The following is a 26,893-nucleotide window of genomic DNA, read 5'->3' as shown; positions in this document are numbered from 1 at the left end:
GTCACCGTGCTGCTTCCTCGCAGCTCCAGAGAGCCAGGTTCGATTCCCGGCTCGGCTCGCTGCCTGAGTGGAGTCTGCACCTTCTCCCCGTCTCTGCGTGGGTTTCCTCCGGGTGCTCCGGTTTCCTCCCACAGTCCAAAGATGTGCAGGTTAGGTGGATTGGCCGTGCTAAATTGCCCCATAGTATCCAAAGATGTGCAGATTAGGTGGATTGGCCATGCTAAATTGTCCCTTAGTGTCCAAAGATGTGCAGGTTAGGTGGATTGGCCGTGCTAAATTGCCCCTTAGTGACAGGGAGATTAACAGGGCAAATGCGTGGGGTTGTGGGAATGCAGCCTGGGTGGGATTGTTGTCACTGCAGACTCGATGTGGCTCCATGCTGTTTCTCTGCGCTGTCGGGATTCTATGGTCTCTCCCAAGGCTAGCAAGAATTCAATTGTAATGAAACACTTGCCCCATACCCTCCAACTCCTTCACTGTCCCCCATCAAACACTCCCAGGACAGGTACAGCACGGGGTTAGATACAGTGTAAAGCTCCCTCTACACTGTCCCCCATCAAACACTCCCAGGACAGGTACAGCACGGGGTTAGATACAGAGTAAAGCTCCCTCTACACTGTCCCCCATCAAACTCTCCCAGGACAGGTACAGCACGGGGTTAGATACAGAGTAAAGCTCCCTCTACACTGTCCCCCATCAAACACTCACTCCCAGGACAGGTACAGCACGGGGTTAGATACAGAGTAAAGCTCCCTCTACGTTAAAGTATAGTGACTTGTCACTGCCTGTAGCAGCTTCTCTGGATAAAGTTAAGTCGGGGCAGTTTTTATGCCTTGGATATGTTTCCCTTGGGCCTGAGGTTGTGCAAGGCCCCATGGTCAGCAAAGGATGGATTTGAATGCAAGTCCTGCAAGTAAAAGGTCAAGCAGCAGTGAGGCTGTTATCATAGAATCCTACAGTGCAGAAAGAAACCATTCAGTCCATCGAGTCTGCCCTGACCACAACCCCACACAGGCCCATAACCCCATGCATTTACCCAGCTAATCTCCCTGACACTACGGAGGCGATTTATTATGGTCAATCCACTTAATCTGCACGTGATTCTATAATCTTTGGTCATTAAGTGGCAACTTAACATGGCTAATCCACCCAACCTACACATCTTTGAGACTGGGAGGAAACTGGAGCACCTGGAGGAAACCCACGCAGACATGGGGAGAGCATGCAGACTCCACACAGACAGTGACCCGAGCTGGGAATCAAACCCGGGTCGCTGGCGCGCGTGAGGCAGCAGTGGCAACCACTGTGCCACCCAGTCAAATCAAAGTGGAGAGTGTGGGCGTCGATCCCACTGCCCTTCCGATGGAAAGCGAGCGCTCTACCATTTGAGCTAATTCCCTCAACTTGACTGCTAATTCTTGGGGGTGGGAATTATCGAACGGTTCGGTGTCTTGGGTTTTGCGTTGTGCGTACCTGCGACAGCGGTTAGTTCTGTCCGCTTCGCTTAAACCCCTGTGTGTTCCTCAACAGATGGAACGCAGTCCAAACATCTCGTGGCTGTTTCACTTCCGGGTCGTCTGTGAGTATTGTCGCATGGCTCGGCGTGTTGGGGTGGGGGTTATGAATCTGTCCCCTTGCTCTGAACCTGAGGTGGGAAAGGTGGGGGCGGTGTGGGGGGGGGGGGTTTGGGAGTTTCTCTTGTTAACAGGGGCACAGCCAGGCTGCAAGTGATAGCTGAAAATCATTCCCAAAAGATTGGTAGAGGTACTGCAACTGATCCACTGGAAGTTTGAGAGAAATGTAGACAGTAGGAGGAGGCCATTTGGCCCTTCGAGCCTGCTCCACCATTCATCGCCATCATGGCTGATCATCCAACTCAATAGCCTAATTCTGTTTTCTCCATAACCTTTGATCCCATTCGCCCCAAGTGTTATATCCAGCTGCCTCATGAATACATTCGATGTTTTGCCATCAACTCCTTCCTGTGGGAATGAATTCCACAGGCTCACCGGGTGAAGAAATGTCTCCTCACCTCCATCCTAAATGGTCTACCCCCAATCCTCAGACCCCCTGGTTCTGGACTCCCCCCACCCCCCCCCCCCCCCCGCCACCATCAGAAACATCCCTCCTGCATCTACCCTGTCTAGTCCTGTTAGAATTTTATAAATCTCTATGAGATCCTGCCCCTCATTCGTCTGAACTCCAGTGAAAACAATCCTGACCTCGTCAATCTCTCCTTGTACATCAGTCCCCGGGGAATCAGCCTGGTAAACCTCCGCTGCACTCCCTCGAGAACAAGAACATCCTTCCTCCGAAAAGGAGACCAAAACTGCACACAATACTCTAGGTGTGGCCTCACCAAGGCCCCTGTATAATTACAACAACACATCCCTGCTCCTGTACTCAAAACCTCTCGCAATGAGGGCCAACATACCATTTGCCGCCTTTACTGCCTGCTACACCTGCACGGTTACCTTCGGTGACTGGTGCACAAGGACACCCAGATCCCTCTGCATACTCCCCTCTCCCAATTTACAGCCATGTAAATGTGTGCTTGCCTGTTCACATCTCTCGCTGTATTTTTATTTAATCATGGGACATGGGTGTTGCTGGCTGGGCCAACATTTGTTGCCCAGTTGCCCCTTGGAGGGGCAGTTGAGAGTCAACCACATTGCTGTGGCTCTGGAGTCACATGTAGGCCAGACCGGGGTAAGGACGGCAGATTTCCTTCCCTAAAGGGAACCAGATGGGTTTTTCCCCACAATGGGTCATCAGTAGATTCTTAATCCCAGATTTTTTTAAAATTAAACTCGAATTCAGTCCAAAGATGTGTAGGTTAGGTGGATTAACCATGCAAAATTGACCCTAATATCAGGTGGAGGGGGATTACGGGGATAGGGCTAGGTGCAATTGTGATAGGTGCAGACATGATGGGCCGAATGGCCTCCTTCTGCAGTGTATTCTATGCCTACCATCTGTTGTGGCATGTTTTGAACCCAGGTCTCCAGAACACAGTCTCTGGATTAATGTTCTAGCGATAATATCGCTAGGATATTGCTTCGTAGAATTGTAGAATTTTATGGCGCAGGAGGAGGCCATTCAGCCCATTGAGTCTGCTCCGACCACAATCCCACCCCAGGCCCTATCCCCATAGGATTTACCCTAGCTAGTCCCCGTGACACTAAGGGGCAATTTAGCATTGCCAATCTCACGTCTTTCGGAGTGTGGGAGGAATCCCACGCAGACGTGGGGAGGGCGTGGAGACTCCACACGGTGACCCAAATTGGGAATTGAACCCAGGTCCCTGGCGCTGTGAGGCAACAGTGCTAACCACTGTGTGCCACAGTGCTGCCTGTCTCTCTCTCTTGAATCCATTGGTTCTGTATCCGCTGCAGCCAGTACGCTCCTGTTTCTGGCCGCTGTCCATCCTCCTTGTGTCTATTAATTTGTGCCGGAGACCAGCACTTAACTGTGCAAGTTATACCACGCCTTTCGTGACCTCAGAACATCCCATTAAATACTAAAATCCAATCACTGCTGTAATTAGGTAACGTGGTGGGCAATTTGCCCGTCGCAAATTGTTTTGGCAATTGAGGGATAAATGATGCTCCTCCACTGATGCACAGCGGTAGCAGTGTGTACCATCTACAAGACGCACTGCAGCGACTCGCCAAGGCTCCTTCCAAACCCGCCACCTAGAAGGACAAGGGAGGGGGCAGCAGACACACGGGGAAGACCTCCCACCTCCAAACGTGCACACGTCGTCTTAGAATGCCCCACAAGAGGAAGCATCCAATCCACGTCTACTCTATCCGTCCCTTTTATCATATCTCAATTTGATCTCCCCCCCCATTCCTCTCAATTCTAGAGAGTGTAGGCCTAAACTGTTCAATCTCTCTTCATCCAACAAACCCCTCGCCTCTGGAATCAGTCGATCCCAGTTCAGAGGGGGGTTCACTAGATTGATTCCAGAGATGAGGGGTTTGTCGGATGAAGAGAGATTGAACACTTTTTAGGCCCACACTCTCTGGAAGTTGGAAGGAATTTAGGGGAGATCAGGTTGAGGTGTACAAGATGATAAAAGATCTGGATAAAATGGACGTGGGGCGGATGCTTTCTCTTGTGGGACATTCTAGGATGAGAGGTCAGAGTCTTAGGATAAGGTACAGCAAATTTAAAACAGAGTTGGCAGGGAAACTACTTTTCCCAAAGGGTTGAGAGTCTGTGGAATTCGCTCCCCCAACATGCGGTGGGTGCTGGGACAGTGAGTAAATTTGAGGAGGAGTTGGACAGATTTTTAATTGGGAATGGGGGTGAAGGGTTAGGGGGAGAAGGCAGGAAAATGGGAACGAGGAGCATATCATCCAGGACCGAATGGTGGCGTGGACGTGATGGGCCAAATGGCCTCATTCTGCTCCTACATCTGGTGTTAGTTCAATGGTACTTCTAAAATAAAAGTTTATTTATTAGTCACAGGTAGGCTTGCGTTAACACTGCAATGAAGTTGCAGTGAAAATCCCCCACTCCAGCACCTGTTCGGGTTACGCCGAGCGAGAATTTAGCGCCCAACCGGCGTGTCTTTCAGAGTGTGGGAGGAAACCGGAGCGCCCGGAAGAAACCCACGCAGACGCAAGGAGCAGGTGCAAACTCTGCACAGACAGTGACCCAAGCCAGGAATCGAACCCAGGTCCCTGGCGCTGAGAGGCAGCAGTGCCGACCACCGCGCTGCCCTACTCCGCTTCCGACACACTTACGCTTGTCCTTCAATAAGGGCACTGGGCGCAATATTCCAGATGCGGCCTCACCAGCGCCCCTGGTAACAACTGAAACATAGTTTGGTGTCTCGTTCAGAAGGCGGCACCTCTGACGGTGTGGCACCCCTGCAGTTCTGGACCGGGCGTCATCCTTTGTTCCGTGGCGTTGAACTTGACCCCGTGACCTTCGCCGATGCAGACGCTTCACCACAAATCTGCGGTTGACGTGGCGAAGGGCTGAATTTGTGTGCAAAAAGCCCCCCCCCCGGGCCCCAAACTCGCCGAGGCACAACTAAAACAGCTGCAACCACCACTGCTGGAGATTTGCATAGATGTTACTATATGCTGCGTTGCTGGGGATCTCCCCGCACACTCTCGTCCACACAGCTGCTGCTTTAAGCCCACGCGTTCTCTTGGTTTGCAGCAGGTCTGAGCGGCTCACTCCACCTCGCGGCCACCCTTTGGCATCTTAAAAAATCAAACGCTCTGGTCGAGGAAGCAAACTTGTTTCTCTGGCGCTGCTCCTGTTGCAGGCGTCACTTGCGTTCGATTTGACTGAGTACTGTCACGTGTATTGGTGTACAAGCACAGTGGCACACTGCTGCCTCGCATCGCCAGGGACCCGGGTTCGATTCCCGGCTTGGTTCACTGTCTGTGTAGAGTCTGCGCGTTCCCTCCCTCCCTCCCTCCCTCCCGTGTCTGTGTGGGTTTCCTCCGGGTGCTCCGGTTTCTTCCCACAGTCCAAAAGACGTGCTGGTTAGGTGCTAAATTCTCCCTCTGTGTACCCGAACAGGAGTGTGGCAACTCAGGGGATTTTCATTGCAGTGCGAGTGTAAGCCTTACTCGTGACACTAAACTTCTGGATTAATAGTCTAGTGATAAAACCACTAGTCCATTGCCTCCCATAAATGTTGAGACCATGAATTGCAGCTTGCTGGGTGACCTGAGATGCGTCACATAATGTGCCAGATGTAAATGTTACTCTGCTATGGAAGGGGCTGCTGCTAATCAAATCTAATCTACCCTGTACCTGTCCTGGGAGTGTTTGATGGGGGGACAGTGTAGAGGGAGCTTTACTCTGTATCTAACCCCGTGCTGTACCTGTCCTGGGAGTGTTTGATGGGGGGGACAGTGTAGAGGGAGCTTTACTCTGTATCTAACCCTGTGCTGTACCTGTCCTGGGAGTGTTTGATGGGGGGGACAGTGTAGAGGGAGCTTTACTCTGTATCTAACCCTGTGCCGTACCTGTCCTGGGAGTGTTTGATGGGGACAGTGTAGAGGGAGCTTTACTCTGTATCTAACCCCGTGCTGTACCTGTCCTGGGAGTGTTTGATGGGGGGACAGCGTAGAGGTAGCTTTACTCTGTATCTAACCCTGTGCTGTACCTGTCCTGGGAGTACGTTTGGTCCTGTTTTAAATACCTGGGATTGGGTGAGTTACATTTGCAGCAGCCAAATGTTAAGGTTCTGGATTTGAGGACTGAGTAAAAGACAATGTGATTGACAACTCATTGTTCCTCCTGCAGCGTTGATGGGATTGCTGGCTTTGCTGGATCTGCTATTTGTCAACCACGCCTGTCACAGCATCATGACCCGGGGAGCCTCTGTCCAGCTGGTGTTTGGCTTCGAGGTAAGCCTTTCCTGATGGGAACGTGGGAATTCGGAGCAGGAGTAGGCCATTCAGCCCTTCAAGTTTGCCCTGCCATTCCATTAGATCATGGCTGATCTCTCCCTGGTCTCAAATCCACCTCTTCCCCCATGTTCCTTTAACCCGTTTCCTTATCAGAAATATATTTACCGCCTCCTTAACCATTTAATGATTCAGCCTCCACTGTGCCGTGGGGCAGCGAGTTCCACAAATTCAACCCCTCCTCCAAGAAGTCGTTTGGGGCCCCCAAAGCATGGGGGGGGCACAGTGGATTAGCACGGCTGTCTCTCAGCGCCAGGGATTCGATTCCCGGCTTGGGTCACTGTCTGTGTGAAGTCTGCACGTTCTCTCCATGTCTGCTTGGGGGGGACGGTTTCCTCTGGGTGCTCCGGTTCCCTCCCACAGTCCAAAAGACATGCTGGTTAGGTGCTAAATTCTCCCTCAGTAACTCGAACAGACTCTGGAGTGAGGCAACCAGAGGGAATTTCATAGTAACTTCATTGCAGAGTTAATGTGACACCAATAATAAACTTTTTTATCATCCTACATCTCAGTTTTAAACCTACCACCCCTCAACCTGTACCCTCTTGTTCTAGATTGCCCCAGAACAGGGGAAATATTCCGTCCACGTCTATCAATCCCTTTTTTATATCCCTCGATCAGATTCCGCCCCCTCATCCTTGTAAACTCCAGCAAATACAAGCCCCAAACTGTTCAATCTCTCCTCGTACGTCAACCCTTTTCATCCCCGGAATCAATCTGGTGAACCTCCTCTGAACTGCCCCCAGTGCCACCACACCCTTAAGTTCCAATGAGTACAGTCCCAGTCTGCTCAGTCTCTCCTCGTTAGCCAACCCTCTCAACTCCGAATAGTTTGCAGTAGTGAGAGTCTTGACTGTCCTGTGACCACCATGCTGGGACTGACCCTCTGCCCTGTGTTTTTTCCCCCTAGTACGCCATCCTCCTCACCATGGTGCTGACTATATTCATCAAGTACGTTCTGCACACTATCGACCTGCAAAGTGAGAATCCCTGGGACAACAAGGCCGTGTACATGCTTTACACTGAGCTCCTGACAGGTATAGACTCGCGGCGAAGGGACGCTTGGTTCTGCGGCACGGTGGGGGCGGGGAGCGGGTGGCTGGGATGGATGGGCCTTGTGTGGGGGGGTGGTGGCACAGTGGTAAAGTTACTGAACCGGTAATCCAGAGACCCACCTTCCACTTCCAGTTAATGCTCAGGGATGGACACGGGTCAAAATCCCACCACGGCAGCTGCTGGAATTTAAATTCAATTAATAAAATCTGGAATTAGTCTCAGCCGTGGGGAAAAACTGTGTCAATTATCATCGATTACCATTTATAAATAAAACCCCACCTGGTTCACTAATGTCCACTTTAGGGAAGGAAATCGGCCATCCTTACCTCGCCTGGCCTACTTGTGACTCCAGATGCATGCACGTGCTTTGTGTGGGTATGGGCGGTACAATGGATCGCACTGCTGCCTCTCAGCGCCAGGGGCCCAGGTTCAATTCCCGGCTTAGGTCACTGTACAGACTCTTCCAGACATTCTTCCCTGTGTCTGCGTGGGTTTCCTCTGGGTGCTCCAGTTTCTCCCCCCACAGTCCAAAAGATGTACTTGTTGGGGGGATTGGCCATGCTAAGTTATGCCTTAGTGTGTAAAGATGTGTAGGTTAGGTGGATTGGCCATGCTAAATTCTCCCTCCATTTACCCGAACAGGCACCTAGGGAATTTTCACAGTAACTTCATTGCAGTGTTAATGTAAGCCAATTTGTGACACTAATAAATAAACTTGGATTGGAAGGGGTGTTGGAGACTGAGCCCTGGCAGGTCTATTGTAATAAAGACTGTGTGATAACTTTGATGCTGAGAATCTTTACCTTAATTCCAGGCTGTTTAATTGTGTTGTGTCCAATGGTCCTTGACTGCTGCCCTTTACATCTGTTTCAGGGTTCATTAAGGTGCTGCTGTACATGGCTTTTATGACTATAATGATCAAGGTGCATACATTCCCTCTGTTTGCCATCCGCCCCATGTACCTGACCATGAGGTGAGTGCTTCACGCAAGTGGACAGCGCAGTACTTAGTTCGGTCCTTGTGCATAAGATATGGGGTGGCACAGTGGGTTAGCACTGATGCCTCACAGTGCCAGGGACCTGGGTTCGATTCCCAGCTTGGGTCACTGTCTGCAGAGTCTGTGTCTGCATGGGTTTCCTCCCACAGTCCAAAGATGTGCAGGTTAGGGTGGATTGGCCATGCTAAATTGCCCCTTAGTGTCCAAAGATGTGCAGGTTAGGTGGATTGGCCATGCTAAATGCATGGGGTTTATGTGGATGGGGTGAGGTGGTGGGCGTGGGTAAGATGCTTGTTCAGAGTCAGTGGTGACTCAATGGGCCAAATGACTGCCTCCTGCACTGTAGGGATTCTGTGACACTTTGGTGACACCTGTAGGTGATAGGAAGGTGTGAGGAACTGGAAATGTTTAGGTTCCAGTTGCCAAAATTATAATTGAGGGTTTTTTTTGTAACATCGTGTAGTATTTCTCCCATGTCCCGACACTGTCACAGAACGCTACAACACAGAAACAGGCCTTTTGGCCCCCCTTGTCTGTGCCGAACCGTTTTTCTGCCTACTGACCCTGCACCTGGACCATATCCCTCCACACCCCTCTCATCTGTGTACCTGTCCAAGTTTTTCTTAAATGTTTAAAAGTGAGTCCACTTCCACCACTTCATCTGGCAGCTCATTCCACACTCCCACCACTTTGTGTGAAGAAGCCCCCCTTAATATTCCCTTAAACTTTTCACCCTTAACCCATGCCCTCTAGTTTTTTTCCTCCCCTAGCCTCAGTGGAAAAAGCCTGCTTGCATTCACTCTATCTTAATTTTATACACTTCTATCAAATCTCCCCTCATTCTTTGACCCTCCAGGGGAATGAAATCCTAATCTATCATCTTGCAGTCTAGGCTTCCCGCTGTCTGGGCGGCAGACACTTCTGGCCATTTTGGGAACGGCAACAGTAACTTCATTGTGGTGTTAATGTAAGCCTTACTTGTGACACCAATGAATAAACTTAAACTGTGTGCCTCTCTGTGGTGGTGGGATGAGTGTCTGGTCAGCTCGAGTGCACCTCTGGCAGTGCACCACTCCAGCAGGACACTGTTCCAGGTTTGAGATGGGCGAGGGAGTCGGTGTGTTACATGGGGATTAGATTCTCCAAGGCAGGTCTGGAGGACTCTGGACAGAGTGATGCAAAGAGGGAGGGTTTGGAGGAGAGGATTAGATTGGTAGAATCTTACAGTGCAGAAAGGGGCCATTCGGCCCATCGAGTCTGCACCGACCACAATCCCATCCAGTTCCTATCCCTGTAACCCAACATGTTTATCCTGCCAATCCACCTAACCAGCACATCTTTGGACACCAAGGGACAATTTAGCATGGCCAATCCACCTAACCAGCATATCTTTGGACACCAAGGGACAATTTAGCATGGCCAATCCACCTAACCAGCACGTCTTTCAGATGTGGAAGGAAACTGGAGCACCCAGGGGAAACCCACACAGACATGGGGAGAATGTGCAGCCTCCACACAAACAGTGACCCAAGCTGGGAATTGAGCCCTGGTCCCTGGCACTGTGAGGCAGCAGTGCTAACCCACTGTGCTGCCCTTTTGGAGCACTTGTGTGTTGCGATTGGTGATTAGTGCAGTGAGGCTGGCCTCCGAACAGGGAGCTTGCGGTGGTTATACAGACATAATTCTCTCTCTCTCTCTCTCTCTCTCCTTGTTCAGGCAGTTCAAGAAGGCCGTTACCGATGCCATTATGTCAAGGCGAGCTATTCGCAACATGAACACGCTGTGAGTACTGGATAGCTTGGTGACCTTGTCTTTGTCCCCTCGCCCTTATCCTCCCGCGTGGCTGAGCACTGTGGGATTGTTGGTGAATGTGTGCTGTCAGGGAGCGTTCTTGATGAAGCGGCTGAACACGGGTGGGCTTTGGGCCCGATACTCGGCAGGAGTTCCTCGGAGTACTGGGCTGGGCTGGCCCCAAACATCCACCTTCCTTCGTGCTAAGTATAACTCCCACCAGCAGAGAGTTTACTCTTTCTGTCCCCCCCCATCCACTGCCCTGGATTCTTGTTGACTCCAGTTTTGCTCAGGCCACACTAGGTCAAATGAGGCCTTGATTTCAAGGACAGCCACTCTCTCTCCCTCCTCCTCAGTTCAGCTCTGTCGGACCAAGGCTGGAATGAAGTCAGGAACTGTACCCAAACTGAGCATCCGTGAGCTGGTTGTTGCTGTGTAAGTGCCGCTAGATTGCACTATTGATGACCCCTTCTGTCACTCCACTGATTGACCAGTCAACTGATGGGTCAGTAATCGGCTGGGTTGGATTTCATAGAATCCCTACAGAAGCAGGAGGCCATTCGGCCCATTGACTCTGCACTGACCACAATCCCACCCATGCCCTATCCCCATAACCCCACATTGGCCGTGCTTGTATCAGGGGGAATCAACCTAACTCAGGTATCTTTGGACTGCCTTGAGGAAACCCTTGCAGACACAGGGAGACCGTGCAAACTCCACACACACTGACTCGAGGTTGGAATTGAACCCGGGTCCCTGGCGCTGAGGCAGCAGTGCTAACCACTGTGCTGCCCAGGTTAAGGGGATTGGCCATAGAATCATAGAAACCCTACAGTGCAGAAAGAGGCCCTTCGGCCCATCGGGTCTGCACTGGACACAATTCCACCCAGGCCCTATCCCCATATCGCTACATATTATACCCACTAATCCCTCTAACTTCCACTACCCTAGACACTAAGGGGCAATCAACCTAACCTGCACGTCTTTGGACTGTGGGAGGAAACCCACGCAGGCACAAGGAGAATGTGCAAACTCCACACAGACAGTAAGCCGAGCTGAGAATCGAACCCAGGACCGTGAAGCAGCAGTGCTAACCCACTGTGCTACTGTGCCACCATCCTGAATTCCCCCTTGGTGTCCAAAGATGTGCAGGTTAGGGGGATTGGCCATGCTAAATTCTCCCTCGGTGTACCCGAACAGGCACCAGTATGTGGCGACTAGGGGATTTTCATAGTAACTTCATTGCCGTGTTAATGTAAGCCTATTTGTGACACTAATAAATAAACTTTGAAACTTCTTACTGCCTGTACTGTGTCTCGCGCTGCTCTGGCAGAACGTAACCAGCTGCCATACAGACAAAGTTAACAGGGCCCGCGCTCCCTCTCTGTCTCTCTCAGGTACCCAGACGCCAGCCCGGAAGAACTCCAGCAGACCGACAACGTCTGCATCATTTGTCGCGAGGAGATGGTGACTGGAGCCAAACGCCTGCCCTGTAACCACATCTTCCACACCAGGTGAGTGAGGCGGACAGCTAGGCCAGGGCTCACTCTCCCCTGCAGCCCACCCACGGACAACTCGGCACGGTGACACAGCTGCCTCACAGCGCCAGGGACCTGGCTCCGATTCCCAGCCTCGGGTCACTGTCTTGTGTGCAGACTGCATGTTCTTGCCATGTCTGCATGGGTTTCCTCCGGGTGCTCCGGTTTCTTCCCACAGCCCAAAGATGTGTAGGTTAGGTGGATTGACCATGCTAAATTGTCCCTTAGTATCCAAAGATGTGTAGGTTAGGGGGATTGGCCATGCTAAATTGTCCCTTAGTGTCCAAAGATGTGCAGGTTAGGTGGATTGGCCATGCTAAATTGTCCCTTAGTGTCCAAAGATGTGCAGGTTAGGTGGATTGGCCATGCTAAATTGTCCCTTAGTATCCAAAGATGTGCAGGTTAGGGTGGATTGGCCATGTTAAATTGCCCCTTAGTGTCCAAAGATGTGTAGGTTAGGGTGGATTGGCCATGCTAACTTCTGCCTTAGTCTACCCAAATAGGTGCTCCCAGAGTGTGGTGATGAGGGGATTTTCACAGTAACTTCATTGCAGTGTTAATGTACACCTATTTGCGACACTAAATTTTTTTTTAAGAGTTGAGTTGTGCTGGCTATTCGACTGTAGGTGGCATCGTGCTGATTTGAATCACCAATGGCTGTGTGTGTTGTGTTCTGTTGCTGGCGTGTTGTGTGCCCCATGCTCTCTCACTGGCATTTCCCCGCCTCGCGCTGTCGCGGCGGCTGGCTTGTTAACCACCTGTTCTGTTCTGTCCCGCAGCTGCCTCCGTTCCTGGTTCCAGCGGCAGCAGACGTGCCCCACCTGCCGCATGGACGTGCTGCGAGTCACGCTGCCCGCCCAGACGCCGCCCCAGCAGCAGCAGCCGCCGCAGCAGGTGCCACAGACCCCCCTGGTCCCCCAGCAACCCAACCGTGAGTCGCATCCTAAACCTGTGTGTTTTTCCCCCCCCTGCTGCCCCTCCTCCCCATCCGCTAACCTGGCCCTACTCCCTCCCCGTGATCCGCAATCCTCGGTATGCACTGTGCGTCAGGGAGACTGCACTGGAGAGGGTGTAGCGCGGGTTCACCAGCATGGTACAGGCAGGCGAAGGGTTAAATTACTCAGCATAAGACCAAACTGGAGACAGATCTATTCTGCAGCCAGCGTCTTGATCCACTGTGGGGTAGGTACACCCACAGTGCTGTTAGGGAGGGAGTTCCAGGATTGTGATTGGACATCAGTCAGTCCCCGTGTGTGTGTGGTGTAGGTACACCCACAGTGCTGTTAGGGAGGGAGTCCCAGGATTTTGACCCCAGCCACAGCGAAGGAACGGCCGATATATTTCCAAGTCGGGATGGTGAGTGGCTCGGAGGGGGAACTTGCAGGAGGTGATGATCCCCATGTCTGCTGCCCGGCCCCCCATTCTAGGTGGTAGAGGTGGTGGGTTTTGGAAGGTGCTGTGGAAGGAGCCTTGGCGAGTCGCTGCAGTGCATCTTGTAGATGGTACACACTGCTGTCACTGTGCGTCGGTGGTGGAGGGAGTGAGTGTTTGTGGTTAGCGTGTCGATCGAGCGGGGCTGCTTTGTCCTGGATGGTGTCGAGCTTCTCGAGTGTTGTTGGGAGCCGCACTCATCCAGGCAAGTGGGGAGTATTCCATCACACTCCGGACTTGTGTCCTTGTAGATGGTGGACAGGCTTTGGGGGCAGTCAGGAGGTGAGTTACTCTCCGCAGGATTCCCAGTGGACAGGCTTTGGGGGGAGTCAGGAGGTGAGTTACTCTCCGCAGGATTCCCAGCCTCTGACCTGCTCTGGTAGCCAGAGTGTTTATCTGGTTGGGTCCAGTTCAGTTTCTGGTCAATACTAACCCCCAGGATGTCGATAGTGGGGGAGGGGATTCAGCGATGGTAATCCCATTGAACGTCACGGGGGGAGAGATGGTTAGATCTCTTGTTGGAAATGGTCATTGTCTGGCACAAATGTTACTTGCCACTTGTCAGCCCAAGGCTGGATATTGTCCAGGTCTCGCTGCGTTTGGACACGGACTGTTTCAGTATCTGAGGAGTGGCGAATGGTGCTGAACATTGGTGAACACCCCCACCTTGTGATCTTATTTGGGGGGTGGGGGAAGTTGCAGTCATCCAGGCTCTGTGCATTTATGTAGCACCCTATGCAGCCCAGAAAATGTACTAGTTAGACCGAATGACTTCTGTGTTGTAACTTTAGGGTAGCACAGTGGTTAGCACTGTTGCTTCACAGCTCCAGGGACCCGGGTTCGATTCCAGCCTCGGGTCGCTGTCTGTGCGGAGCCTGCACATTCTCCCCGTGTCTGCGTAGGTTTCCTCCGGGTGCTCCAGTTTACTTCCAAAAGATGTGTGGGTTAGGTCGATTGGCCGTGCTAAACTGCCCCTTGGTGTCCTGGGATTTGTAGGTTAGAGAGAATAGTGGGGTAAATATGTGGGGTTATGGGGATCGGATCTGGATGGGATGGTTGGCGGTGTAGACTCAATGGACCGAATGCACTGTAGGGATTCTATGAAAACTCCTACAATCAGCAGTGAGGTGAGTGAGCAAATACAGAGGCATTGACCAAGGGTAGGATCATAAGGAGATGAGTGACCCTCCCCCACTCCCTGTGTGTTGATGAGTTGAGAGAGAGTGAGGGCTGTTCCACATCCTGACCTGACTCACTGTGATGTATTTTTTTTTACCCCCCCCAGTCCCGCCAGGGATGATGCCACCTTTCCCACTGGGGATGTTTCCTTTCTGGCCGCCTATGGGATACTTGGGGCAGAATCTCTTCCCTCCGCAGGCTCCCGGGGCAGCTCCCAATGTGCCACATCCCAATGCTGCAGCTGCCCCTGGCACAGAGGGACAGACAAACGGTAAGTCTTGGCTCGGTGGGTTTGGGGTGGCGGGGGGGGAGGTGGGCAGGGGGGTAGTAGAGGGTCCACGGGGGGGGCATATGTCGTCGTGAATTAGAATTACGTTCTTAACAATGTCTACCACCGTGCGATGGCCTAGTGGTGATCGCTAGACTGTTAATCCACAAACTCAGCTAATGTTCCGGGGGACCCAGGTTCGAATCCCGCCACGGCAGATGGTGGAATTTGAATTCAATAAAAAATATCTGGGATTAAGAATCTACTGACGACCCATTGTGGGAAAAACCCCATCCGGTTCCCTTTAGGGAAGGAAATCTGCCGTCCTTACCCTGGTCTGGCCTACACGTGACTCCAGAGCCACAGCCAATGTGGTTGACTCTCAACTGCCCCTCCAAGGGGCAACTGGGGATGGGCAATAAATGCTGGAACCAGTCAGCGACGCCCATGTAAAGTCAAATTAATTTATTAGTCACAAGTAGGCTTACGTTAACGCTGCAAAGAATTAACTGTGACGTTCCCCTTGTCACCACAGTCTGATGTCACCTGTTTGGGTGTCCCACGATTGACTTAAAAACAATCTGTGCGACCAATGAGAGACGTTTACAGGAGGCTGCCTGCCGAAATGCAGCTGAGGTGCGCACAGCAAGATCCCACAAGTGAGGTTGCGATCTGGTGTTGGCTGTGGGGTAAATATTGGGTGGGTGGGTGACTCGGGCCATCTGGCAACAGCGGGCCACGGGATCTTTCCCTGCCTTCCGAGGTACCTCCTGTGTCCCGTCCACGTTCCGGGGCGGGGCTTGGAAATCGCGATTTTTTTTTTCCTATTCATCTGTGGGACGTGGGCATCGCTGGCTGGGCCAGCATTTGCTGCCCGTTTCCTCGTTACCCTTGGAGGGCAGTTGAGAGTCAACCACGTTGCTGTGGCTCTGGAGTCGCATGTAGGCCAGGCCACTGTTATGAAGCGGATTCCCTCCTCTGAGACCTAACACACCTGACCACTCGAAGAAGACAACCTTGCCTCGTAATCTGTTAGTGTAAAAATAATACGACCTGCACTTCAGCAACTTCTAGTGGTTAAATAAAAAAAAAACTACTTGTCACTTACACTCAAGTCAACAAGTAACAATTTATTTATCTAACTACCAGTGAACAAGTTAACTAAACTATTAACAAACCAAATAAAACAAGATTCTAATGGAGTGTTGTTCAGATAAGTACAATTTCCACTTATTAACAAATAGAATCTTAGTTCCTGTCTAAATTACAACCAGGTTTTGTCTTCCAGAATATTCTGGGCCTTTTGTAATACTTCTTTGCTTTTGAGATGAGGCTTTGAGCTAATAGCTATGAACCGTGGCAGTTGCTCTCCTCGGTCACACTGCACCCTTCCTTTTTATACCTGTGATGACACATCAATATCCCCCACAATAGGATTTGTCCTAGACTGCCAAAACCGTCGGATTTAAATTTAATAGGTTCTTGGTGTCTAAGCGCCTCATTCAAATGGAATCGTAGAATCCCTGCCGTGCAGGAGGCGGCCATTCGGCCCATCGAGTCTGCACCAACCACAATCCCACCCAGCCCCTATCCCTTGACCCCACCTACTTACTCTACTAATCTCCTGACACTTGAGCAGTGGCCAATCAACCTAACCCGCTCGTCTTTTGGACTGTGGGAGGAAACTGGAGCACCCGGAGGAAACCCACGCAAGCACGAGGAGAACGTGCAGACTCCACACAGACAGTGACCCGAGCTGGGAATCGAACCCGGGTCCCTGGAGCTGTGAGGCAGCAGTGCTAACCCACTGTGCCACCCACAAGACATTCCCCCCCCGAACATTAGCGATAATGCCGCTAGACCACTGCCTCCCAGATCCTCCGATTCCCGGTATTTAACACACGACCGACCTCTAAAACACCTCGTTTGTGGGATCTTGCTGTGCGCAACGTGGCTGCATTTCGGCAGGGAGCCTTCTGTAAACATCTCTCATCGGTCGCAAAAATAGTTTCTTTTATTCGCTCGTGGGACACCTGAACAGGCGGTGGACTGTGGCAGCTAGGGGAACTTCACAGTAACTTCATTGCAGTGTTAATGTAAACCTTGTGACTAATGAATAAACTGGGTCGTCGCAGGCTGGGCCAGCATTTATTGCCCGTCCCTAGTTGCCCCTTGGAGGGCAGTTGGGAATCAACCACGTTGCCGTACTGCGCCTCGGCCGGTGATCGCGATAGAATCATCATAGAATTGCAGCGGTGCAGAGGAAGCCATTCAGCCCATCGAGTCTGCACTGACCACAATCCCACCCAGGCCTCGCTTATTTACCCTGCTAATCCCTCTGACGCTCATGGGCAGTTTAGCATAGCCAATCCACCTAACCACACCTTTCGGACTGTGGGAGGAAACCGGAGCAGACACCGGGAGAACGTGCAGACTCCACGCAGGCAGTGGCCCGAGGCTGGAATTGAACCTGGGTTCCTGGTGCTGAGGCAGCAGTGCGGAGGCACAGTGATTAGCATTGCTGCTTCACCACGCCAGGCACCCGGGTTCAATTCCCAGCCTTGGGTCACTGTGTGGGTTTTCTCCCAGAGTCTGAAAGATGTGCTGGTTCGGGTGCTAAATTCTCCCTCAGTGTAACCCGAACAGGAGTGTGGACTGGTGGATTTTCACAGTAACTTCGTTCCAGTGTTAATGCCTTACTTGTGACTAATAAATAAACTTTACCTTTTGAACATAGAAACCCTACAGTAAAGAAAGAGGCCATTCGGCCCATTGAGTCTGCACCGACCACAATCCCACCCAAGCCCTACCCCCATATCCCTACACATTTACCCACTAATCCCTCCAACCTATATATTTCGGGACACTAAGGGGCAGTTTTTACCACGGCCAATCCACCTAACCTGCACATCTTTGGACTGTGGGAGGAAACTAGAGCACCTGGAGGAAACCCACGCAGACACGAGGAGAATGTGCAAACTCCACACAGACAGTGACCCGAGCCAGGAATCGAACCCAGGACCCTGGAGCTGGGAGGCAGCTGCCCATGGTGGCACGGTGGTTAGCACTGCTGCCTCACAGTGCCAGGGACCCAGGTTCCAGAGGCGTTTTGCCTGTACTGCCCAGTGTTGGGGAGGGAGGACTTTGTAAGTCTCCATCACATTGCAGTGCCAGGTTGCTGTGACCTCACAAGAGGGACTCCAGCATCCAGCCTGATGTCGCTGACCTGCCAGCTCTGAGTCAGGGGTGAGTGCAGGAAGGAAAGGGCTCTGGGGAAGATTTCCCCCCCCCCACCCTTGTCTGGCTTCCGGATGGAATCCAGGGAGCGTGCCTGGCACCAAGGCAAGCGGGAGGAAGCAGCCAAGAGGCTGAGCAGTTACTCAGCATTGCAATCCAGTGGCAGGCCCGCCGCTGTACCTAGTGAGCCCACCTCTGGGCGAGTGTGCGTTAGAAACAGGGTTCACCCCTGGGATGTGGCGCAGGTATCTCCTGAAGACAGGCTGGGTCCCCATCTACTGAAGCTCAGAAGAATGAGAGGTGATCTTACTGAAACGTAGCAGATCCTGAGGGGACATCAGAAGTATCTTCCCTGTTGTGGGTCAGGGACTAGAAATGGGGGGGGGGGCAGGAGTTTAAGAATTGGTACAGTGGTTAGCACTGCTGCCTCCAGGGAACCGGGTTCAATTCCAACCTCGGGTGTCTGTCTGTCTGGGAGGAGTTTGCACATCCTCCCCACGTCTGCGATGGTTTCCTCCCACAGTCCAAAGACATGCAGATTAGGTGGATTGGCAATGATAAATGACCCTTAATGTCCAAAGATGTGCATCACACAAACCAGCCTCCCATCCGTTGACTCCGTCTACACTCCCCACTGCCTCGGGGAAAAGCAGCCGGCATAATCAAGGACCCCCCCCCCCACACACACCCCGGACATTCTCTCTTCCACCTTCTTCCGTCGGGGCAAAGGTACAAAAGTCTGAGGTCCCGTACCGACCGACTCAAGAACAGCTTCTTCCCTGCTGCTGTCAGACTTTTGAACGGACCTACCTCGCATTATCTGTTCTTTCCCTACACCCTAGCTGTGACTGTAACACTACATTCTGCACTCTCTCCTTTTCTTCTCCCTTATGTACTCTATGAACAGTGTGTTTTGTCTGTATAGCACGCAAGAAACAATACTTTTCACTGTATCCCAGTACATGTGACAATAATCAAATATTAAGCTGATCTTTCTCTACACCCTCGCTGTGACTGTAACACTACATTCTGCACCTTTTCCTTCTCTATGAACAGTATGCTTTGTCTGTAGCGCACAAGAAACAATACTTTTCACTGTATCCCAGTATATTGATTTGCTAAATTGCCCCTTAATGGGCATTAGCAGGGTGAATACGAGGGATTACGGGGATAGGCCTCGATGGGATTGTGGTCAGTGCTGACTCGGTGGGCCGAATGGCCTCGTCCTGCACTGTAGGGATTCTGATTCGCCTCCCTTAGCCAAGAACCGAAGGAACAAAGTTTAAATTATTTGGTACAGGGATTCAAGGGGCGACATGATGGGCCGAACGGCCGCCTTCCTGCGTCCCCATCGGTCGCGTGGCAGCCGGTTCTGCTCTGTGTCCTCTGCCGCTGACTTGACCTTTCTCCGCTTTCTTCCTTTTTTTTTTCCTCTAGCTGCCAATGGCGAAGGAACTCGGAGCCCGGAGTCCATGGCGGGGACCGGTTTGGAGTCGCCGCCTGCTGGCTCGATTCCAGGATTCCCCTTCTCCTTCCCTCCCTTCCCGTCGGCCCCTTGGGTGGGAATGCCGCCTCCTCCGTTTGGTAAGAGCTGATGGTGCTTTGAGGGCCCGGTGGGGGGGGGGGGGGGGGAGGTTTTGATTGCCAGTGGGGATGGGTGTCCACTTTCTCTTGTGTGGCGTTGTCTTGTGTAACCTGCCACCTCTGTCCTCAGCCGCAGCCTCGCTTGGTTGGCACCTGTCCGCCTCCTTGTTGCACCGCTGTCTCGGGGCACTTACTCACTCCGTGGGCCGTGTGGAGCAGATCGGGGCTTTGTTTCGCTGGCCCTCCCTGTCACTCGCGCGCAGCATCTGTCTCCTCCTCGAGGGGAGCCAGCATCCATGAGGACGGAGAGGGGGAGAGCAGGGTTTGCAGATGTAACGACGGTTAGCGCTGCTGTCTCACGGCGCCAGGGACCTGGATTCAATTCCCGGCCTCGGGTCACTGTGCAGAGTCTGCACATTCTCCCCGTGTCTATGTGGGTTTTCCACGTCGGCCGGGTGAGGAATGTTGGCCAGGGCGATCGAAGAACTTCCCCTGGATCCCTTTCCAATGGCGAGGTGGGATCGTTGACATGTACCTGTCGCACTGTGGGTTAGCACTGGCCTCTCAGTGCCAGGGACCTGGGTCCGATTCCTGGCTTGGGTCACTCTGTGCGGAGTCTGCACGTTCTCCCCATGTCTCCATGGGTTTCCTCCAGCAGTCTGAAAGACGTGCTGGTTAGGGTGCATTGGCCGTGCTAAATTCTCCCTCGGTGTACCCGAACAGGCGCCGGAGTGTGGCGACTAGAGGATTTTCACAGTAACTTCATTGCAGTTCCAGCTTTGGGTGGGTGTCTGTCTCTGTGTGAAGATTGCACATTCTCCCCAAGTCTGCATGGGTTTCCTCCCACAGTCCAAAGATGTGCAGGTTAGGTGGATTGGCCATGCTAAATTGTCCCTCAGTGTATCTGAACAGGTGCCGGAGTGTAGGGGATTTTCACAGTAACTTCGTTGCAGTGTTAACGCAAGCCTACTTGAGACACTAATAAATAAACTTCAATCCAGATCTCTCAGGTTCGTTCTCTCCTCTTTGCAGGAATGCCTCCAATGCCAATGCCACCAGCCGGCTTTGCTGGACTGACGGATGAGGAACTCCGAGCGATGGAAGGGCAGGAACGTCAGAACCTGGAAGCCCGGCTCCAGTGTCTCCAGAACATTCACACCCTGCTGGACGCGGCCATGGTTCAGATTCACCAGTACCTCTCGGTTGTTGCCACCCTTAGGTAGGCCTGGGACGCTGCCCCATGCCGAGGAGCCTGGGTGGACACCCCACCCATCTCCCACGCTGTTTTTTTTCTAACCTACCTGTATGAACCCAATCCACTAATGATCCCATTGTGGGGGAAAAACCCCATCTGGTTCCCTTTAGGGAAGGAAATCTGCCGTCCTTACCCCGGTCTGGCCTACATGTGACGATGTGGCTATGCCGGCGTTGGACTAGGGTAAACACAGTAAAAAGTCTGACAACACCAGGTTTAAGTCCAACCGATTTATTTGATAGTAAACTCACAAGCTTTCAAGGTTCCCCTCTTCGTCAGGCAAATGGAGAGTTCTGGCCTCAGACAGAGCATATAAACAGCACAGACAGTTTAGAGATTACTGATTAGAATGCGAATCTTTACACCTAACCTGCTGTTCAAGTCCTAAAGTGGCCGACAATGTGAGTGGAAGGAGCACTGATCACAGGTTAAAGAGATGTGTGTTGTCTCCAGACAGCACAGTCAGTGAGGTTTTGCAAACCCAGGCAAAGTCACGGGGGTTACAGATAGCGTGACGTGAACCCAATTTGTAACCCCCGTGACTTTGCCTGGGTTTGCAAAACCTCACTGACTACTGTCTGGAGTCAACACACATCTCTTTAACTTGTGATCAGTGCTCCTTCCACTCACATTGTCGGCCACTTTAGGACTTGAACAGCAGGTTAGGTGTAAAGATTCGCATTCTAATATAGGCTGGGCGAATGGGCCAGGAAATGGCAAATGGAATTTAATGTTGGCAAGTGTGAGGTGGTCCACGTTGGTAGGAAGAATGGTAGGAAGGACTATTACTTACGTGGCGAAAAACTGCAGCAGGCGACGGTGCAGAGGGACCTCGGGGTCCTTGTGCATGAGTCGCAAAAACCCAGCCTGCAGGTGCAGCAGGTGGTCAGGAAGGCGAATGGGATGCTGGCCTTCATAGCGAGGGGGATTGAATAAGAACACAAGAAATAGGAGCAGGAGTAGGCCATCTAGCCCTTCGAGCCTGCCCCGCCATTCAATAAGATCATGGCTGATCTGTCGTGGCTCAGTTCCACTTTCCCGCCCTCTCCCCATAACCCTTAATCCCCTCTCTTATCAAGAACCCATCAACCCGCTTCTTAAAAATATTTAGCGAGGCAGTAAAAGTAGGGAGGTCTTGCTGCAGCTGTATAGGGCATTGGTGAGGCCGCAGCTGGAGTACTGTGTGCAGTTTTGGGCGCCGCACCTGCGCAAGGATATTTTGGCCTTGGAGGGAGTGCAGAGGAGGTTTACTAGGCTGATACCGGAGTTGAGGGGGTTGAGCTATGAGGAGAGGCTGAATAAACTAGGCTTGTACTCGTTAGAGTTTAGAAGAATGAGGGGAGATCTCATTGAGACGTATAAGATGATGAATGGGATGGATAGGATAGAGGTGGAGAGACTCTTCCCGCTCAAAAAAGACAGTAGGACTAGGGGGCACAGCCTCAAGATAAAGGGGGGGTGGTTTAGAACGGAGTTGAGGAGGAACTTCTTCACTCAAAGGGTGGTGAATATCTGGAATTCTCTGCCCGTTGAAGTGGTGGAGGCTGCCTCGCTAAATATTTTTAAGAAGCGGGTTGATGGGTTTTTGATAAGAGAGGGGATTAAGGGTTATGGGGAGAGGGCGGGAAAGTGGAACTGAGCCACGACAGATCAGCCATGATCTTATTGAATGGCGGGGCAGGCTCGAAGGGCCAGATGGCCTACTCCTGCTCCTATTTCTTATGTTCTTATGTTCTAATCAGTAATCTGTAAACCGTCTGTGCTTTATATGCTCTGTCTGAGGCCAGAACTCTCCATGCACCTGACGAAGAGGGAAACCCCTCGAAAGCTAGCGAGTTTACTATCAAATAAATCGGTTGGACTTAAACCTGGTGTTGTCAGACTTTTTAACTACACGTGACTCCCAGAGCCACAGCAATGTGGTTGACTCTCAACTGCCCCTCCAAGGGGCAACTGGGCAACAAATGCTGGCCCAGCCAGCGACGCCCATGTCCCAAGGATGAAGGACAAATAAATATGAGGGAAATGAGGATATTGAATTTGACCAGCCATAATGGAAACGAAGGGCTGAATGGCCTCCTCCTCGTTTCTGTGACCAGGATGGCTGGGATTCGGGAGCAGTGAAGCGGGTATTGCACTGGGGAAATGACGTTGCTACTTTTTTTTTTCTCCTCCCCACCCCACCCCCTCCAGTCCGCCCAGACCGACAGCAACCGTGAGCTCGGTACCCAGCACAGAGTCTATGGACCCGGCATCCGGATCGCAGGTGGACTCGACAGGCGACACCCCTCCACCACCACCACCACCACCACCACCTCCCGCAGCCGACAACACCTCGACGGAAGCCCCTTCGCAGCCGGAAGAAATAGGTACCCTCGTGTTTTGGGGGAGGGGAAGGGATGGGGGGATCCATTTAGTGTCAGAGGAGGTGACTGATTTGTAGGGAGGGGTGCGAGGGGTGCTGGTTAATGTGGCACGGGACAGCGCAGTGGGTTAGCACTGCTGCCTCACCAGCGCCAAGGACCCTGGGTTCAATTCCTGGCCTCGGGTCACTGTCTGTGCGCAGTCTGCACATTCTCCCCGTGTCTGCGTGGGTTTCCTCGGGGTGCTCCGGTTTCCTCCCACATTTCATGTTTATTGGTATCACCAGTAAGGCTTTGCATTAACACTGCAGTGAAGTTACTGTGAAAATCCCCTAGTCGCCACACTCTGGCACCCATTTGGGTTACACTGAGGGAGAATTTAGCACGGCCGATCCACCCTAACCAGCATGTCTTTCGGACTGCGGGAGGAAACCGGAGCACCCGGAGGAAACCCACGCAGACACGGGGAGAATGTGCAAACTCCGCACAGACAGTGACCCGAGCCGGGAATCGAACCTGGGTCCCTGGAGCTGTGAGGCAGCGGCGCTAACCCATTGTGCTACCGTGCCATCCGATTGTCCCTTGGTGTCCAAAGATGTGCAGGTTAGTGGGGGGGGGGGGGATTGGCCGTGCTAAATTGCCCCTTAGTGTCCAAAGATGTGTGCGGATTAGCAGAGTAAAGATGTGGGGTTAGGGGCGTAGGGTGTCTCTCTGTGGGAGAGTCAGAGTGGACTCAATGGGCTTAATGGCCTCTTGCTCCGTGGGGATTCTCTGATTCTGTGACGCCTTGGCTTTGCCTCAGCGCCCCTCCGTGTCTGGTCTTTTCCTGGGTGAGAACTCCCGATTGTGGTTGGTCAGATGCGGGGCCGTGAGTCTGTGTGTGGTGTGTTTGGGGAGGGGTGGGGGGCAGTGGCTGGTTCCTCCCATGACGGTGGTAGGCTCTGGGGGGGGGGGGGGGGAGGTGGGGTGGTGGGTATGGAGGTTGGTGGGGGGGGGTGGTGTCGCTCACGGGCGCAGTTAGCGGTGCGGTAACGGGGTGGGGATGTTGGCGAGCAGTGAGGCGATTGTTGGTCCCCCGCCGCTGCCAAGCCTTCGCTCTGTTTGATCCCAGTTCTGTTCTGTTGTGTTTTGCAGGGCACGGCGAGCTGGAAGGTGCGGTGGGATTCTCCGAGCCGCCATCCCCCGCCGACCTCCCCGAAGGCAGCGAGCCGGACGCGGCAGAGCTCCGCCGGCGCCGGCTGCGGAAACTCGACCTGCCCAGCGCCCACCACTGACCCCTCTCTCCCCGCTCCCCCCGGGATCGGACTGTGCGCCTCGATTGCTGGTCAGAGACCAGGACGGAGTTTGGGGAGGGGTGGGTGGGGTGGGAGGGTGGAGAGTGTGTGTGTGTATGGGCGGGGGGAGCAGCAAGTGAGGGCTCCAACATGTCCTACGATATGGAAGGGTGTGTAGCCCCCTCCCCTCCCTCCCTCCCTCCCTCGCCTCACACCCCCACCCCCTCCACCCTCCTCCGTCCTCACCAAGTGCCAACGATGCTGTATTATTACAGGTAATCCGAACCTCCCGGCAGCGCCTCCTGAGAATGTCGTCAAAACTCCAGTAAAAGCAACAGATGCACTCGCTGTCGAGCTCTCGTTCTGTCCTTTTTCCACTCGAGCAGCCCTAGGCTTTGTACCGGAACTCGGCGAGAGCCCCCTTCTCCCCCCTCCCGCTCCCCGCTATCTCTCGAGGGTTTTGAGAGAGGCATTCCTTCCCCACCCCATTGGAGCCCAAACAGCGGGTGGAGAGATGGGGAGGATCCGGGTTTACAGGACAGATCTAGCATGCAAACACACAGCACTTCACATGCATTGGTGACACTTCTTTCTTTCTCCCTTTTTCTCTCTCTCTTTTTTCTCTCTCTCTCTCTTTTTTCTCTCTCTCTCTCTTTTTTCTTTTTCTCTCTCTTTTTTTTCTCTCTTTTTTCTCTCTCTCTCTCTTTTTTCTCTCTCTCTCTCTCTTTTTTCTCTCTCTCTCTCTCTTTTTTCTCTCTCTCTCTCTCTTTTTTCTCTCTCTCTCTCTCTTTTTTCTCTCTCTCTCTCTCTTTTTTCTCTCTCTCTCTCTCTTTTTTTCTCTCTCTCTCTCTCTTTTTTTCTCTCTCTCACCCTCCGTCATCGACATATCAGACAACCAACCAGGAATTGGAGTAAATATTTTCACTGTGTGTCTTGTCTCCATCTCCCACCACCCCCACCAAACACACACACACCACACACACACATTGACACCCAAGTTTTGCTGCACCCTACCCTTTTCTGCATGTGGGCCTTTGTTGTGGGGGGGGGGGGGGTGGGGGGGAGCGGGGGCAGGTGGTTGTGGTGGGCAGGCAATGTGACCACCCGCCTCCCCAGAAGTAAGAGTTGAAACCACTTCAAGTGGTCAAAACCTCAGAACGTTACAAGTCTACATAGCTAGCTGCATTCAAATATGACCCAGCTCATTGTTTCTCCCCCCACACAACACCCTCCGATATTTTCTTCTCTCCCTTGGTTCTTTAACGTCAGTCAGTATTCACTATTTTGATTGTGAATGTGTGTGTGTGTCTCTCTCACTTGGTCCAGTGGCTGGAGCGGGAGAGCTCAGAAAGCAGTGTTTCCTAGCGCAGGGGTGTAAATGTAGCGGAGGGTCTAACTGGCTGCAGACCAGCACGCACGTGTGTGTGTGTGAGTTTCTGTCTCTTGATTCAGCAACTGGAGGGGGGGGGGAGAATCTCCTCTGCCTGGTCACGGTAACCACCCCTGAGACCGGGATGGGGGCAAAGAGACGGGGACAGGAGACATTGGGACTGTTTCCGGAGTGGCGGTTCTAACCTCTAACTAACCCTGCAAGGGGGTTAAACAAGACAGCTGAGAGTAAATAGATCCCAGTTTGAGACTTGGGAGGGGGCTTTAGTAGATTGATGGATAATTTTATTACTTTGCTTCAAGCGTTATTTTATTTTTTTGCCCCTCTTGTTTTTGCTGCCTCGTTTTATGGCGATTAATTGGAGTTTCATCCCTGTGTGTGAGGGCGGGGAGAGAACCTTCCCCGTCCTGGGAATCGTAGCGGGCTGGGTGCGGAACGGGACCGTGTAAAGGTCCATTGAACCCGGCTGGGATTTTCCAATTCTGGGGGTGATTTGCAGCCAGAAAATCCCACCCACCTGTTGTGTGCAGTAACTGTTGGAGGGAGGGAGGGAGTGAATGGGTGCCTCTTTTTTGCTATGTCCTTCTCCAGGAGGTCAGTCTGTGCTCTCTCCCTGCACACTCCGGACTGAGGGACTCTCCCTGCACACTCAGGACTTGAGGGACTCTCAGTCCCGGGGGAGGGTGTGGAGGTTCCTTTTTAAAATGTTTTGCCCTGCTCATTACAGACGTGGATTGCCACAGCAAGTGTTTAAATGCTGCGTTCTGAAGGAGAAATGTTACTGTCTTAAACCAAAAGGAAAAAAAAAACTTGCAGCGGCCTGCGATTTCATCTAACTCGCTGCTCCATCAACGGGGTTGGGCGGTGATGTTAGAACGCCTTCTGCAGAATTCCGTCTCTCCGGCAGTCTGGGTACAAAGGAATGTGCCCCTCTCCCTCCCTGGCCTCAGTCCTCTTCTCCTTACCCCACTCCCACCTCCCCAATAGATGTGACACTGAGCACCGTTCAGCCAGCAAGTTTAGAAATTCGATTTCCCCCTTTTTTTTTCCCCTCACGGAACAAGATTGGGCTCAGTGTGCCCTTGGT

At 52.4% G+C, this 26,893-nt stretch overlaps 1 protein-coding gene across 1 annotated transcript; it reads left to right on the top strand.

The window, feature by feature from the left end:
* Window positions 1-1,530: 1,530 nt before the first annotated feature.
* On the top strand, window positions 1,531-24,422 carry syvn1 (synovial apoptosis inhibitor 1, synoviolin; the record flags this gene model as incomplete). The annotated part of the gene is made up of 12 exons (XM_080183474.1): window positions 1,531-1,579; window positions 6,280-6,383; window positions 7,354-7,480; window positions 8,373-8,472; window positions 10,213-10,278; window positions 11,685-11,801; window positions 12,605-12,756; window positions 14,542-14,706; window positions 19,378-19,524; window positions 20,557-20,743; window positions 22,973-23,148; window positions 24,277-24,422. Coding segments are annotated over 12 exons (1,530 nt in total), but the record flags the coding sequence as incomplete, so codon positions are not given.
* Window positions 24,423-26,893: the final 2,471 nt, after the last annotated feature.

Source organism: Carcharhinus amblyrhynchos, unplaced genomic scaffold (assembly GCF_965287045.1).
Source record: "Carcharhinus amblyrhynchos unplaced genomic scaffold, sCarAmb.v2.hapA chromosome_298, whole genome shotgun sequence".
Taxonomy (NCBI): domain Eukaryota; kingdom Metazoa; phylum Chordata; class Chondrichthyes; order Carcharhiniformes; family Carcharhinidae; genus Carcharhinus; species Carcharhinus amblyrhynchos.
This window is presented reverse-complemented; position numbering and strand designations above follow the sequence as displayed.